General features: G+C 50.3%; 2 protein-coding genes and 1 non-coding gene across 7 annotated transcripts in view; all 3 read right to left on the minus strand.

The window, feature by feature from the left end:
* Positions 1 to 342: 342 nt before the first annotated feature.
* RPL13 (ribosomal protein L13) lies at positions 343 to 5,542 on the minus strand. The gene is made up of 6 exons (XM_037409597.1): positions 5,466 to 5,542; positions 5,038 to 5,153; positions 4,417 to 4,558; positions 2,838 to 3,011; positions 1,536 to 1,592; positions 343 to 544 (listed from the first exon to the last, which is right to left on the minus strand). Exons 2-6 carry the CDS (start codon positions 5,139 to 5,141, stop codon positions 386 to 388), a joined length of 636 nt encoding a protein of 211 aa, XP_037265494.1. The 5' UTR covers positions 5,142 to 5,153; positions 5,466 to 5,542; the 3' UTR covers positions 343 to 385.
* On the minus strand, positions 4,727 to 4,808 carry LOC119158081. The gene has a single exon (XR_005107756.1). It is a non-coding gene; the product is annotated as a small nucleolar RNA MBII-202 (small nucleolar RNA).
* A 1,149-nt stretch (positions 5,543 to 6,691) lies between the features above and the next one.
* Positions 6,692 to 15,303, minus strand: part of SPG7 (SPG7 matrix AAA peptidase subunit, paraplegin) — a 42,063-nt gene continuing 33,451 nt past the window's right edge. For 4 of the 5 annotated variants that reach the window (XM_037409595.1, XM_037409593.1, XM_037409594.1 and 1 more), the window contains 5 exons: positions 12,865 to 12,980; positions 11,503 to 11,659; positions 10,793 to 10,956; positions 9,657 to 9,734; positions 7,539 to 7,872 (listed from right to left, as the gene is read on the minus strand). In XM_037409595.1, coding sequence (XP_037265492.1) covers positions 7,663 to 7,872; positions 9,657 to 9,734; positions 10,793 to 10,956; positions 11,503 to 11,659; positions 12,865 to 12,980 — 725 coding nt within the window. In that variant the 3' untranslated portion in view covers positions 7,539 to 7,662. Of the gene's footprint in view, positions 7,873 to 9,656; positions 9,735 to 10,792; positions 10,957 to 11,502; positions 11,660 to 12,864; positions 12,981 to 15,303 lie in introns of all 5 variants that reach the window. The other variant, XM_037409591.1, reaches the window with a different exon arrangement.

Below are 15,303 nucleotides of genomic sequence, written 5' to 3' on the forward strand. Positions count from 1 at the left end.
GCAAAGCTTGCCAGGGAGGGGGCACCTCAAAAAGAACCCTCAACTGGCAGCCAAAGCAGCCCCCTTAGTCAGGCGGGGTCCAGCCTACGAAGCTGCTGCCCTGGAGACAAAAGCCGAGGGGCCTCCCTGAGGGGCTGGCACAAGGCAGGGCCTGTTTCCCTTGCTTTCAGGGCAGTTCGAAGTCTCTCTCAACACAGCAGCTGAGGTTTCCCACGTCTGAACAGCACAGCACCCCTCCACGCACAGCGGCCCACGATCTGCACCAGCACACACGCTGTAGCAGAGCCGGCAGGCGCAGGGCAGCTTGCTTCTGTACGTTTGCCCTAAAAAGACAGCACACTCTTATTTCTACATTTTTTTTATTGACAGTTCTAGGGAGAACAGTTCATTTCTTCTTCTCCACATCCTGCTCTGCCGCTTCTTTGGCTCGTTTGGCACGAATCCCAAAGAGACGGGCGTTGGCCCGGGCCATGCGCAGGCTGGCAAAGGCCTTGAAGTTCTTCTCGTCTTCCGAGATAACACGGGCCTTCTCCCGTTTGAAAACCTAGTGGGAGAGAGCGCCAGACAGTCAGACTGCACATCAGAAGAGACTGTATTTAAGGCTTAACACAATTAATCTCGCTAGGCTTTTACCACTAGCCCCGTGATGCTGTGAAGAAAAGAGCACTTATGCCATCTACAGGCCCTGCCCTTATTGTCGCCCCACCAGGCACCTCATTTCAACCGTTTCCTAATTTGCCAGCGCACGTCAGCACAAGACCAGAACATACCACGGGGAAAAAAAACCCCAAAACAACAACAAACCAACCAGCACATGAAGTCTTGAGTCAGGTTTGTCAGCACCTTTCAGAACCGGCAAGGGTTTTGAGACAAATGGTGACTACGCAACCTGCCGGGGCTGTCGAGCCACCAGCGTGCACCCCTCACCCCAAGCGGCAACACCACGCGCCCCAGATTTCACAGGTACCAGCTCCTTCAAGGGATGAGTGGACTAACAACCCCCTGAGCCCACCCGGAGGACGCAGGGCTGAGCACAAACACAACCATGCTTCATGTGTGCCTTAACCTGTGCCCTCACAGGAATCGTGTGATTTGGGGGGCTCCCCCGCAGCTCTGTCGGGAGAACGTACGCAGCTGTGCTTCACACGTCATTAGGGCAGCAGTGGGATACATACAGGACTGTTCCCAACCAACGTGTCTTGACCTCAACCCCTGACATTCTGGGTGCAGAAGAGAGCTCCAGGCACTAAACACAGCTTGTGATTTAAGGACTTCCACAGTTAACAAAAATTTAGTGGAGCTCTGTGTAATGAATTCTTTGCAATCTGCTTTGCAACACTGAGGAACCAAACAGATCAAGGTACTCTTGGCAAAAGACAGAGACAAGCTCATCCCTTTCCTGGCTTTCTTTTATCCAGGATGGGAAGCGTCTGGAGACAGCAACCCTGAGCCCTGGAACAGCGAGAAGAGAATCCTCTCCGTGAAGTTTAAGTCTCAGTTATGTCACGCAGAGAATGTGATTTAGTGACACTTACATTCTTGATCGGCATAACTGGTCCGGTCAGCTGAGTCGCCATCTTGAGTTCCTCAGCCTGCATAACAAAATGTCAAAAAAAAATATTTAGAAAAAAAATATAACTTCTCAGGCTAGTTCCTCAGGAGCGTGCTCTGTCTGCAGGTACCCTGCTACAACATGCTGTTAAAACAGTTCTGACGAGATTTAACACCGCCTGGTAACAAACTCAGCATTTTAGCCGCGCAGCTACAGGAATATCTGGCACAGATGTGCCGCATCAACAACCTGCATTTTGCCTGGCTATTGATTAGCCCGGATCTGGCCAGAGGAGCAGCGACCTGTCAGGAGTTCTGCCAGCTCTAAAAACACTGACATCTACTGTGCCATTTTTAGTTTGATACCCAGCATATTCCTCACTGATTCCTTCTAAGGCTAATTCCAGCTTCTTTTAAGAGAGTGGCATTAGACAAAAATTATTTAAGTTTTAAACTGTTGATTTCAAATGAACAAATTTGAAATGGCATTTCAGACACCCGTATCTGTTACCTACTGGTACAGAAGCTCCAGACGCTTCTTCCCCTGCTCTGAGCAGCAGCGCAAGGACAGCGGGCTGCTGCACTACGGTGAAGCGGCTCGGAGCTGACAGACTCCCCGGAAGATTGAGGATAGCTTTAGCGCACCACCTAATTTCAGCACTTGCACTGCCCCGTGGGAAGCGTGTACTCACCACAGGCAGAGCCAACCAAAGCCAACCATACTCCGGATCTCGGTGAGATTTTAATGAAAAGCGTATTTTCATGTCAACAGCAACAACCTTCTCGAGACTGCCTTACACACGGCTTTCACTGAAGAGTCTCTCTTCGCCTCCCTCACCCTTTCCATGCAGCAGAACACAACTGCAGATGGACTTCTCAGCTATTCTGACAATTTAGCTTCATAAACTAAAATTCAACTGGCTGGGTAACAATCAGAGCTTCAGTAGACAGACCACCCAGCCCCAAATCTGAGCTGCACTCCTTCAGCAGCACAGCAGTCCCTAGGCTAAAACTCTGCCCCAAAGCACTGCTGTAACCCAGGAGATCCCCGTCAGTCTGCTCTACCAGGCCTGGCCTTGTGCTGGGCTCAGCCCTACGTACGTGCACGGGAACCATGCTGCCTCCGAGAAGGGCTGCTCCCCCAGGGAGGTTACATGATAACAAGCGTTGAAGAGCACCGCCTGACCACGCAGCACAGCACTAGGATGGATGGGCTGAGGCCCGCACCTCTGAACACATCACCAGAAACAGACCTCGTGAAACGCTGCTAACTGAGAAGTACTTACAGAGCTGTCTCCCTTCTTGGGCATAGCCGGCTTCCTTGGGAAGAGGATAAGCTTGGAGTGGTACTCCTTCAGCCTCTGCACGTTGGCTTGCAGGGACTCGGTAGACTTGTTACGTCGCCGGGGATCCACAGAGATTCCAATAGTTCGGGCAAACTTTTTGTTAATGCCAGCGAGCTGAAGAGAAGAGTGTGTGGTGTCAGCATCCAACAGCTCTCAATGCCAGCGTGCTGCTGCCGGGAGCTGCTCCAGGCGTCAGCCAGACCAGGGATCAAGCACAGCCATCACAGGCTGAGCAAGGCCCAGCATCCAACCGAATGGCCCAGTGGCAGCACGAGGGCCTGGCAAGCGGGACCGACTGCGCCACTGACAAAGGGAACTGTGGTGCCTGCATTTTAATGCTTGAAAACGTTCCACAGGCTTTGCAGTAATTTTTGCAGATGTTCTCAGGAGAGCAAAGTGCAACCCCCTGAGCAATTATGAGGGGGATGTTTAACCTCTGATACAAACATCACAAATTTATGAAGTCAACATCCAGATAACTGGCTCACCGAATACTGGAAGCTCCATTAAAGAATTATTTTTTGTAACCATCTTGCACAAGAAATAACCTCATTTTTTGTTTCAAGACAAACATCTGCGCACCATTTTGTATTCCACCATTAACCAAAAATTAAAGAAAAATAAAGTAACACAGCATTTGGCACCCAGAAGAACAATTTTACTGCCTCAATACACTAATTCCACTGTTATAAATGTTTTAATTAGATACTAAACAACTCGCAAGAGACGGCTGTGGATGCTGGCTGCCAGCAAGCACCGATGTTTCTTCCTGCCCACTGTATGGAGATACGTGGGTGAGGGTTCCTGCAGACCACCACGATCCAACTTTTAACAGCTCATCAGCTCAGCACAGCCAGGAAGGTCACAGAGAACAGCTTCCTGAAGCAATGGAGGGCACCAAACACTTCCCACGGACTTTCAGTGTTCCTAAACCACCTCGTAGCTATTGCATGAGAAACAGCTACTCTACCAGGCTACGCTGAACAGTTCCCCTTCCTGACACAACACCCCCTACTTCTCTTAGGAGTAAGTTGAGCATGGTTTACCTCGTACACAACACAAACAGGCTAGCTAAAATTTTTAGGATTAGCAGAAACAATTGACTAAAATTTTTAGGATTAATAGAAACATGTTTCACAGAGAACCAAATTGATTAAGAAGCTGTTAGTCCTTCCCGGCCCCCAGGAGACTGAATTATGGCTCTTCCAGAATCCACTTTTAATGGAATTCTGTATAAGTGGCAGTCTGACCTGACAAATGGACATATACTTTTCAGAGCAACCTTTTGCTCTGGCGTACGCTGCACCACCACTCCACAGGCAAAGGAAACGCCAGAGCAGCGCTTTCCATGCTCCCACAGAGCCAGCAACACCAGATGCCTGCCCTGGCTGCCCAGCATCAGCAGATACCGACACCTAAGGCAAGACACTTGCCCAGTGTCTATGTGCAGAAGAACAGAACAAGCCAACCGAGCTCAAGCTCAGAGTTAACTTGGTTGGGATCCGTGCTCTGTACTTACTTTAAGCTCTTCTAGGCTGAAGCCTCTGCCAGCACGAACTTTTTTGTGGTATCTGATAGTAGGGCACCTCACTATAGGCCGGATGGGCCCAGCCACGGGACGGGGCGCAATGCGTCGAGCCTTCGCCTGGCGGGCTTTCCTCCTGGAATGTTGACAGGGACAGCGATCAGGAAGAGAGCATTCCTGCCAGGTGTGCCACTCCTAGGCTGCCAGCTGACCTCCCTTGAGGGGAGGCATCTGCCACATGGGCATCTCTCGGAAACAAACACAGCCCTGGCCTGACAGCTCAGACAGGCTGACACCTGCTTCTACAGAACAGCTACAGTCATCAGGTATACAAGGGTTCAAGGGAATCATCAATGTGGTACAGCGATTCCGGAGATTTCTCATCATTTGACTGCAGTTACAACGGCCAAACCCCGACCAGGGACCCCACACCAACCGCGCGCCTTGCTGCAATCCCAGAGCCTTTAACGAGAAAGTTCAGGGGAACGGCTTCAAATAAAGCTGCAGCACTTCAGCTTCCCGAGCAGCCCGATACAAGCGGCGAGCCAAGCTCCCCCAGCTCCCCGAGACAACGCAGGCAGCAGCCGGCCCGGCAGGAGCGCCCCGGGAACTCACCTGCGGATTTTGCGGGCGGGCTGGTTGAACCAAGTGGCCACTCGCCGCTGCCAGTCCTTGTGGAAGTGGGGCTTCAGGATCATGCCATTGCGGCTGGGCGCCATGGCTGCTGGGGCCTGCGGACACGAGCAGAGCTAAAGGCGGCCGCCGGCTCCGCCGGGGTATCAGGGCTGCGGGGCCCCCCCAGCGACCTGGCGAAGGGCCGCCCCCGCCCGCCGCGCCACCCAGGGAGGCCCAGAACGCCCCCGAGGCCGCTGCCCCCGGCCCAGGCCGGGATCCTGTCAGCGGCACCTCCGGGCGCGGGCCCAGCCCGCGGCCCCCGCGCAGGACTCCGAGCGGCCGCGGCGCACAGCCCGGGCCCAGGCACAGCCCACGGCGGGCGGATGGCGGCGGATGGGTTCCCCGGCCGCGGCAGCGCCCCGACTCACCTCCCGCCACCGCAAATGGCCGACCGGAAAAGGAAGCGGAGGTGCGGCGCGCGCCGGAAGTGCCGCAGCGACAGCCAATGGGCAGCGCCGCAGCAGCGGCCCAATGAGGACGGGGCCGGAAGTGCCCAGCAGCGGCTCCACCGCGCCCGTAGTAAAGATGGCGCCAGCTTAAAGGGCCCGCGACGCACCGACGGGGAAGCGAGGGGCGAACGGAGCCCCGGGCCCGCACCCAGGCTGGGTCCGCTGCCGGGCTCCCGCGTCGAGCCGGCCCCCTCGCAAGGCTGGCCCGTGCAGCTCTGCCCAGCACCTCCAGCATGGGCCGGGCACACGGCCGGTGGGATGGGATGGACACGGGGCAGGGGTTACACCATCCCCAAGGTGCCTGCAGGACTGCGGTGGACTCTGGTCCCCTCCACAACGATGTCCCACAGCAGCACAGCCCCTGCTCTGCCATCCACCCCAGCAGCACTCTGCCACCTTCCCCACTTTGCGGGGAGCAGCACAATTGCCCATGGGGCAGGAGACGGGTCAGGGACCACCACGCACCTTGGCAGAGCCCAGACCCCCCAGCAGCGCAGCCACGGCCTCTCAGCCTCGGAGCGACAGCATGCCACTGCTGCCACAGCCACAGCAGCTGCACCTTGGAAGCCACCAGGACCCTGCACTGTCCTGCAAGTGTTCCAGCAATCACCTCAGCACCCTTGTGGCCAAGGGTTTCTTCAGGCACCTCAGAACATGGCCACAACTTAAAAAAAACCAAACAAACAAAAAAATCAAAGAACATTTGAAATTTCATCTGCTGCTGGAGAAGTGAATTCACAGAATGAGCTTGTGAAGAAATGCACAAGTTCAGAAGGGAAAAAAAAAAAAAAATACAGGCAGTAGCATCCCAGATGTAGAAAACCACTTCTGCTCCAAAGGAGAGGGAAATCACCCCCACCAGCAGCAAAAAGCCCCAGGGAGGGCTCAAGGCTCTGTGGATGCAGGTGGCTGTATGCAGGGACAGGGGAGAGGATGCCTGGCAGAACAGAACATCCTCCCCACCATCACCAGGAGAGGAAGAGCCTCCCTGCTCCCAGCCTGAGGACAACGATTACATACGGCCTGAAGGGTGGGAGCTGAAAGCTGTCAGCGGCTGGGCTTGGGTCTTTTCAGGTCACAGACAATCCTCATGGAATAACTTGAGACAATAATCCTTCCTAAAAGATTAACCCAGTCACAGCACACCAGGCACCAACAATCATTTTAATGCCTTCCCTGATGAATGGCAGACGACCATGTCATCACAGCTTGTTTTGCAAGAGCCATGGGGATGGAGCCAGAGGGACTGGCAGCTTTTTACCGAGGCTTCCCAAGGAACACACCTGCTTTTGCTCAAGCTCCCGAGAGCATCCCTGGAGCTCTGAGCCAGCGGGGCCACCATGTCTTCCAACATGGAACTCTGAGCTGCTCTCTGCAACACTAGTTTCTAACATCACACTGCGGGGTTATGCTGGGTTCTGCACACAGGTTTTCCTCAATTTCTGCTTGTGGGACACTTGCTATAAAAACTGCATATAAAGTTACTGGCCAGAGTTCTTCTCCTTGTCCTGTATAACTGTAGCTATAAGCTTCTTCCTATGTGCCGAAACACATTAACTGCGTCTTGACACATTCTGCAAACACAGCAGCATGTTATGCACAGTTTATTCTAGTGAAGTCTTTTTTTCTGTTTCTATTTTATGTTCAGCAGCAGAGATGACCAAAGGTTACAGTGGAGTCGCACAAGAACTACAGCACCTCAGCCAGCTCAGCCTCACAGGGGTTTCACTACACTGACCATTCTGGCACTGACAGGGACAGCCCTGCACTCTGGCTGTGCCACACAGCGCAGGCAGAGGCTTACAGGGACTCCTCAGGATCCTTCACCCTTAAGAACATGTACACTGCTCCCATGTACAAGAAAACTTGCCAGTGGATTAGACTTGCCCAACTCCTAATCACTACTACCCTGCTGAGAATTGATTTCAAAATCCTAAGGAGTTCTCCTTCCTGCAGGAAAAAGCTCATTAGAAGAGCTAACGTAGCCATCCCTTAATTTTTGGGTAACAGCAGCACAGAGATTCCCTGCTCAGTATCTTTGATTCTGGAGCTGAAAAGAGAGTCTGTGTCCAGAAGAAGCCTTCAGAGTCCTCCCATTCCACATCAGGAGCGGGCTTCATACTGGTCTCAGGCGTGGTTCTTCCTCCTCCTCATGGTTTGGTGGCTGCTGGGGCATTTCTTCATCTCTTGTGTCCTGCTTGTCTCGCTCTGCTTGAAGCCAGCTCTGAGGAGCTATCATTTTCTTCGGCCCGTAGGGTGGAGGCCCAATCAAAGCTTCAATGTCATCGTAATTTATCACTTCTTTCTCCAGGAGGGCATTAGACAGCTAGAAAAAGTAAATAAGACATAATGAGGCACAGGCGTTCAAAAACAGAATCTCTGAACTGATGTGAACTTCTCCCTGCCAGCTCAAGTGGGATCTCAACATCTGGACGCAGCACGTGCTGCAGCCCGGGAGGAGCAGACCCCTGGCTACCACACCACAGGCAGGGCGACCCAAAAGCCTGCTGGAGCCAGTACAAAGTTCTCCAGGCTGTCGGCACCTTTCACAAGAGCGTGTTTGGCCAAGAACACACAGTATGACTGGAGGCAACAAAACAAGATCTAGAGAATGATTTGGCGAGGCACAAGCCCAGGAACAGTTAGAGAAGTGCCCTTCCTGCCACTGTCACTGCACCTGTGGCCCTGCCTGAGATGCCAAAGCAGCAGCAAATGAGACACAGTCAGATCAGCACCCCTCCCCTGTATGCACAGTGCTAACAAAGAGCTGTCTGCTCCTGCAGGCACAGGCTGAAGGTCATCAGAAGTTCCTCTCCAGAAAAGTTGAATTCTCTGGCCCCTCTGCCAGCAGAAGGGCCACACCGGAGCAGCAGGTGACTGTCAAACATGGAACTGCTCAATTCTGCTGACAAGATGCGACACACTGGCCTGGCAGCCAAAACATTTACTCTGTAGATACTTTGGCTTAACTTAAAAGTTTTTCTGTGATGAGCCTCTAGCAAACATCTGACTCCTGTTAAATGAAAGAATCAGAACAGAGGAGGCCTGCAGAGAGGAGACCCCCTAACGATGCCTGCCTTCAGAGCACTCCCAGGGCACTGTTCCGGGGACAGGGCTGCGATATGGCCAGCAGCAGGGTGTCTGAGCCAGCAAGCTCTGGCTACCTTACTACGCACAGCAGGCCTGCAGTTGTGTAGTTGAAGGGGATTTTGTTGTTGTTGTTGTTATTTGTTTAAAAAGATTTAAGGAAAAGGACTGTTTTATTTCCAAAATATGCAACACTTGAGTTGACTCCTGGTCAACTGACTTTTGAATGTTATTTGACTCCTGACTTTTGGATGTTATGGACCAGACTTCTGAAGGAAAGATCAAGTAGATACACAGGGTGCTGCAACCCAAGAGTGGCTCAGCCCAGAGCGATGGGTACAGAGCTCCTGGCAGAGAGATGGGGACATGCCACAGTGACTGGTGTGGGGACTGTCAGGACACAAAGCGGAGGAGGTAAAGCTCTACTTCTGCAACAAGGATGCCTTGGTATATCAGGTATCAAGGAGCTGGCAGATGAAAACTGCCTGGAGTCACCAGAAAGCACGGACCAGCACCAATCAGCCAAGGTGACAGGTTCCATATTCCTTCACCAAATCCAGAAGCTGTCCACTTGATTCCTGTACATCTATAGGACCCAGAAGGATGAGCTGTTCCTGCCTTTGTACACTTCACAAAAAACAGTCACTGCTCTCCAGGAAATGACACTGCCAAGAGGCTAGCAGAGAATTGCAGGTGACGGACACAAATTCTAGCTTTGATCGCTTCCACTCTGACTCCTCTACCCTGCAAATACCAGCTGGTGTCAGGAAGCAGACTACTTGCTGCTGGAAAAGGCACACATCTCTCCCCATGTCTGCTCCTAGTCTGGGGGATATGCAGGAAGCAGTCCCTTGTTCGCAACACAAGCCCCAGCACATCCACTACAAGACTTTCTAGGACCACAGAGACACTGCAGCAGCCGAACTGCAGAGCACAAGAAGTAGCAAGGCAAGAAACACCAGTTAAAGAAAACCCCACAAAACAAAAACAACCAAACAAAACCCCCACACAACTCCAACTTACTGTTTGCAGCTTGTCCCGGTTCTCCAATAAGAGTTTTTCTGTGCGCCTGTAAGCCTGAGCCACTAGGACTTTCGCTTCCTAGAAGACAGTAACAAAATGAGAGATTTGGAGCGTAGGTGGCAAAAAACACAACATGTGAATAAACAAGGAGAGCACTGAGGGATGGATCTGCAAACTGAGCCAGGCAGAAAGCTGTTCCCATCAACAGAAAATACAGACAAACCATCTGAAAAAGCACCAAAGGAGTACTCACAACAAGGAATGGTAAACTCCTGCACTAGTACAACTCTTCAGTAGAGTCCCAGCTGATGGGAAATGCAGTCTACCTCAGGAGGCTGTCCAGCAGCAAAAGATGCAGCTCAGCACAAATCCCAGGGAAGCACAACCATAGCACTTCTGAACCACAGTACTTTTTCATTTCCAACTATTTGACTTTTCAAATAAGGCTATTTTTTTTCATTAATGAAGCCCAATTTCCTGTCAAAACAGGCTAACATTTTTCAGTCTGAGACATTGTTTTGGGTAGATAGTCTCTCTAATCTAGGAAGTGGAGACATTTAAGTTGTGCAACTGAATCTTTAAGACACAGGTTTCTTGTAGTCTAAGCACTGCACAGTCATGCTTAGATATACAAGGGGCTCTCGAGGGCCTGGAGAGACTTCATGCCACAGAATCTTTCCCTAGCTGGGTATTTATCTGCAGTTCCACAACTCCCCAATCTCCCCAGACTATTCTTCTTCCCCTGCAAAGCATTTCTCCTTCTCTCCAAACATCACAATTGCACCTCCTGTCTCCCAGAAGCTCACCAGGGTCTCGTCCACACTGGAACCAGGACTGCAGCTTTCACAGTCAGCTTTATGCAGTGCAGCATATTCCACAGCCCCTCACTGCAGCTGCAGGCAGCACAGTGCTACTGGGCTGAGCTCACAGCTCTATGTGATCTTAGCTGTTCTTAAAGCCTCACTGCATAGTTTCAATACACTGTAACAGAAAAGGCAAGCACTCGCTTGTTGAGATTTAATCTTTACTAACTAAAAGAAAAATGCAAACTGTTTGGGTGCAAGTTACTTGTGTGTTTTCACTGAAGTGAAGACAGTAAAGAACAAATGGGAGTATGTAACCAAGGGTGCCCTTACATGGTCCATCATCTGCTGAAGTCCCTGGCTGAAAGGGCGCCGACCAATTCCAGCTGCACTCTCCAGGTCTGGGAAGGAGAGCTGCCCAATGCTGGGCACCATCCCGTACTGCTTCACCATAGAGTAGGCTATCTGGGTCACCTTCTTCAGGTCATCCTGTGCTCCTGGGAAAGAGAGTGATGCAATGCTTGCCAGCTCTGAGCTGAGCGCAAGAGAAGCACATCCTGCACAAACATGCATTCCACTGGTTGAGAGACCAGAGGACCCACAGCGGTGAACACTCCACCTGCTGATGGACCTTCCCACACATGCTGCAAGACATGCACAACGGTGAGCGGATCTGCTGGCAGAGAGCTCACGTGCAGCGCTTACCTGCCACTGCCTGCTGTTATCCTACTTGGATATAACTAGTTGGAAACACGGCACAGAAAGCTCTAGGCCTACCCATGTGCCAAAAGCCTCACCAGGTAATTCCATCTGTGGCCTTAGGCTTTGGAACAAGTCTAAGACAATACAGTGGCAACCAACAACAAGAGACCTCTGTGCTCACAAACGCAAGCCGAAGATCAAAACATGCAATTTGACATTTCTTCCTCCTAGTGCAGAAAACCTCTTGTCTCTTGCTCAGATCACCCTTGGACAGAGCAAGCACGGAAGTTCAGGCTCTCAGCACAACCTCCACCTGCCTGTGCCTGGGTCTGGCTCCTCACCTGTAGTGACTTTGTTAAAGGTGATGGCCTCAGACACTCTTCCCCCCAGCGCCATACACATCCTCTCCAGCAGCTGTTCTTTGGTGAAGAGGTACTGCTCTCTCGGAAGGATCTGAGCAAATCCAAGAGCTGCGTTTGTTCGAGGGGCTATGGAAACCTGCAACACAGAGCCGATCCCTCAGTTCAGAGCGCAAAAGAGCTCCTAACTACACCAACAGAGGGGAAACAAGGAGGCGCCTGCATTCCCTGTGAAATTTGTCGGAAGCCACGGACGGGCTGATCTACAGAGACATGGCCAAGGACTGCAGTATGTCACCATTCCTCTGCTGAAGGCTCTGCCTTCACAGCTACAGACATACACTTTGTGCTGAAGAAATGAAAAGGAAATTGTCCTTAAGAGCTAGCCAGTGAAATTCTGAGATTTAGGAGTTGCTTTGGAGGCCAGAGTTTGTAAGCCAAACAGTTCACTGTGCTGCAGAATCACTGAGACTACCTGGAGAAAGACAGGATGTCTTCAAAAAAGTAAGAGCCATTTCCCCCACCCATTAAATGAGAGTAATTAACAACAGTTCAGCTTATACAACAGGTCAGTCGAAGTGAATTTGCTGCTGGTGGCCAGCCAAGGAGCTGTTGCCCTTGTCATTTCCAGTCCCCACCTCCCCCCACTGTCAAGGCTTTTCAAGGAGATGTGCACCAGAGAGAGTGCACCCCGGGGTGCCAAAGCAAGGCCTTTCCCTACAGAGAAGGGCTTCAGGCAGGCAAGCTACCAAGAATGTCAATCTGAAAAACACATCTCTTTCCATCAGTATCAGAGCAGTTCCTGCAATGATAACTTCACTGGCTGCAACATGCTGGCAAGCCATGGCAGGGGAAGAGATCATATATGCATGCACGCACACATGGAGCAGTGCTTTGCGCCTGGAGCTAGTGCACGAACTGAGCAGCAGTGTCAGGGGACTCAGTTGCTCCAAAGAGCTTTACAGTTGGCTTTTAACTGCAAGGCTTCTCCTACAGCTCATTAATCAGCTTTGCACCATTGCTATCATCAATAGAGCCTAATAACGGACTTCTCCACAGCCTATCTTAGGGACATGGCTTAGTGGTAGACTCGGCAGTGTTAGGTTAAACAGCTGGACTCGATCTTAAAGACCCTTTCCAACCTAAATGATTCTATGATCCTGTATTTGCCATTTATTTTGCTGCAGTATTCACAGCTCCAAGCTCATGGAGGCCAGGGTAATGCAGCAGGATTCAACACAAGTACTACAAAGCAATCAGTGCATCTTGGACAGGGGAACCCCAAAGTACTGTTTTCCCACCCCGTGACAGGCTTCATTACACAACAGCTGGTAGTGGAGTTACCTTCATCACAGCCTCGGTGTGCTCTAGCAGCCAGCCAACCAACGCATGACCCGATTCATGAAACGCCACGACCTTCCTCTCTTCTGGTGACAAGATCTTACTTCTCTTGGCGGTGCCTACAGGAACGCAGACAAGGATTCAGTAAGAAGCTGGCAAGAGGTGTAATTGGTAGGGCATAACCATGTACACTTAAGTGCACAAGCTAGCGCAGAGTGTGGCTGAACAGCCAGCAAGTTTCATATTGCACTCCATTCTAGGGAGAGGCCGTAAAAAGCCCTTCAATTATGTGCTGTGGAAGAGGTGCTCTCTGCCCCTGCAGCAGAAAGCAATCCACAGCTGGATTGCTTGAAAACACTGGCAGAAACTTTTTCCCCCCTCTCCTCCTTACAACAGACTTAATCATTAGGCAAATAATTTAACATTTGATTAGATCACAGCTCTCGAATGTAAAGCTCTGTTCTGTTCCCAGGTCTGCCAAAGGCATGTTACGCTGTATCTCTGCCCAGGGACAGATCTGCAACAAGTCAGTCTACCATTTGGAGGGGAAAAAAGCCCCAAACCAAACCCCAAAACAACAAAACCCGAAACAGACAAGCTAGATATCACACTGATTTCGCTGTATGTTTTTTTTCAGTCCCTTAGGCAGAACATGAGAGAAGCAAGATGTTGCATTATATATGAGAGGCCCCCGTTGAGATTCTTGTGCATTAGGAGTGTTCAAATCAGCAAAAGACCAAGAGTATATACAAAAATCTTTCTCCAGACCCTGAAAATGTCTCCGATTACACCTGGCATGCTTCATATAAGCTTATTCTCAGGCCCCTGGGAACTAGCAAATTAAACCATAACTCACACTTAATACTTCCTCCAAAAAGGTGATTTTTGAAAGTTTCGGTTTTCCAACCCAGTAGTCCATAACACAGAATCAAGTCCAATTAGGATTAAAAAAACAAATAAATGCTGAACGGAAGTAAAACTTCTAGCACGTAGAAAAGATGTTAACTACAGAATACACTGCATATCGAGCACTCATTATAGCTCTGCATGTGGAAAGCAAAAAGGTACCAGTACTTTAAACCCGATGTCTCCGCACAGTGCCAGGAACAGTAGGGGGTAGAGCAGGCAGAGTCAAGAGCAGCCTACCTGATGTCTTGGAAAACAACATTCTATTAACATTAATTTTTAAACAAAGTCAAGAGCTTTATTAAACAGGGAAACAGCAAAATTAGTGTGGCAGATCTTGCAAAATTACTGCTCAGGAGCCCTGGAAACCACTGTGCCCTGCAAGGCATGATGGTGATGGAACAGCAGATTAATTGCAACAGCCTTGATTTTCATCAGTCAGTCCCTTACCCTGTCTTCAGCAGTGTCTGCGCGTGTGCCTGAATGTCTCTTTCCATAGAAAGATGTATATATACACTATCTATATATATACAAACACACAGTTTAAAAATTCTGGAAGCATTCCTCCATCAGCCCACCAAGGTGGGAGGGACTGTACTCTTCACAACAGCACGCACTGTGCCTACAAAGATTATTTCTTTTCCTACATAATGTAATCTCCAGGCAGGAAAGTTCTCTGAAGGCCTATACTTTCCACACTCATGAGACAAACAACCCAGGAAACAGCTCTGGTGCATCTTTGCTGGCCTTACACAGTGTATACAAACCCTAACAAGAAAAGAGGCTCCATTACATCTTCTAAAGACAACCGCTAAAAGCCCCTGTGCAGTCAGCAGGTTTCCTCCCTCACTCCCAGGAGACCTGACTTACTAACTGCTTTCTGTTCCCAAACTAAAAACACAATGGGAACTACCACAGAGAGAAGTTCTTACTCCTCCCTTACAGCAACACAAAGCTTTAAGGCTGACAGAGCCTCTGGACTTGCAAAGTTCTCTTTTGATTCCACACCACTCTTATTCAAACCAGAAGCTTATAATGGAAAGCACAGTAATATCTTTTTTTCTTTCAAGAAAAGCTTTTATAGCAACTGAAATGCCCTCTGGATTATGAAACCCAGAAGCATTCCTATTACATGGCGAGGGTAAATTTAATATAGGGGCCTGGAGGGTTGTTTGGGGTCTTTTAGACTTGGTCTAGAAAAAATAGCCAGGTCCTGCTAATATGAAAGAATCCGATTAAGCAACAAAAAGACTTTATGGCCTCCTACACACCACAGAGCCTTAGTGAAGTAAGCCAGCTTGTCAGCAGTGAAACTGCTGAAGCTTATGCCCTGCAATGCCCACCACATTAATCCCAGATATCCCTTCTGCTACACATCCCCTGTGGCCTTACTTTGCTTTTTTCCTTATCTTCCAAGTCTGGGGAGCTAAGGCAAGGGTAGAATTCAGCAAGAAAAGCCAAGCAAATCTCTACAATTTTGGTGGTTTTTTGCCTGCAGATGGGAAGTAAAGCACACCTTTGCTCTGGCTGATGGGG

This window comes from Falco rusticolus, chromosome 15 (assembly GCF_015220075.1).
Source record: "Falco rusticolus isolate bFalRus1 chromosome 15, bFalRus1.pri, whole genome shotgun sequence".
Lineage (NCBI taxonomy): Eukaryota > Metazoa > Chordata > Aves > Falconiformes > Falconidae > Falco > Falco rusticolus.

What these genes read in the sequence shown, in the direction of transcription:
- RPL13 (XM_037409597.1), bottom strand. Translation starts at nt 5,141, where the DNA reads ATGGCGCCCAGCCGCAATGGCATGATCCTGAAGCCCCACTTCCACAAG. An exon ending in TCAGCCTAGAAGAGCTTAAA is followed by an intron (nt 3,012 to 4,416) that starts GTAAGTACAGAG and finishes TCTTCTCTTCAG; the next exon opens with CTCGCTGGCATTAACAAAAA. An exon ending in CCAAGAAGGGAGACAGCTCT is followed by an intron (nt 1,593 to 2,837) that starts GTAAGTACTTCT and finishes TTTGTTATGCAG; the next exon opens with GCTGAGGAACTCAAGATGGC.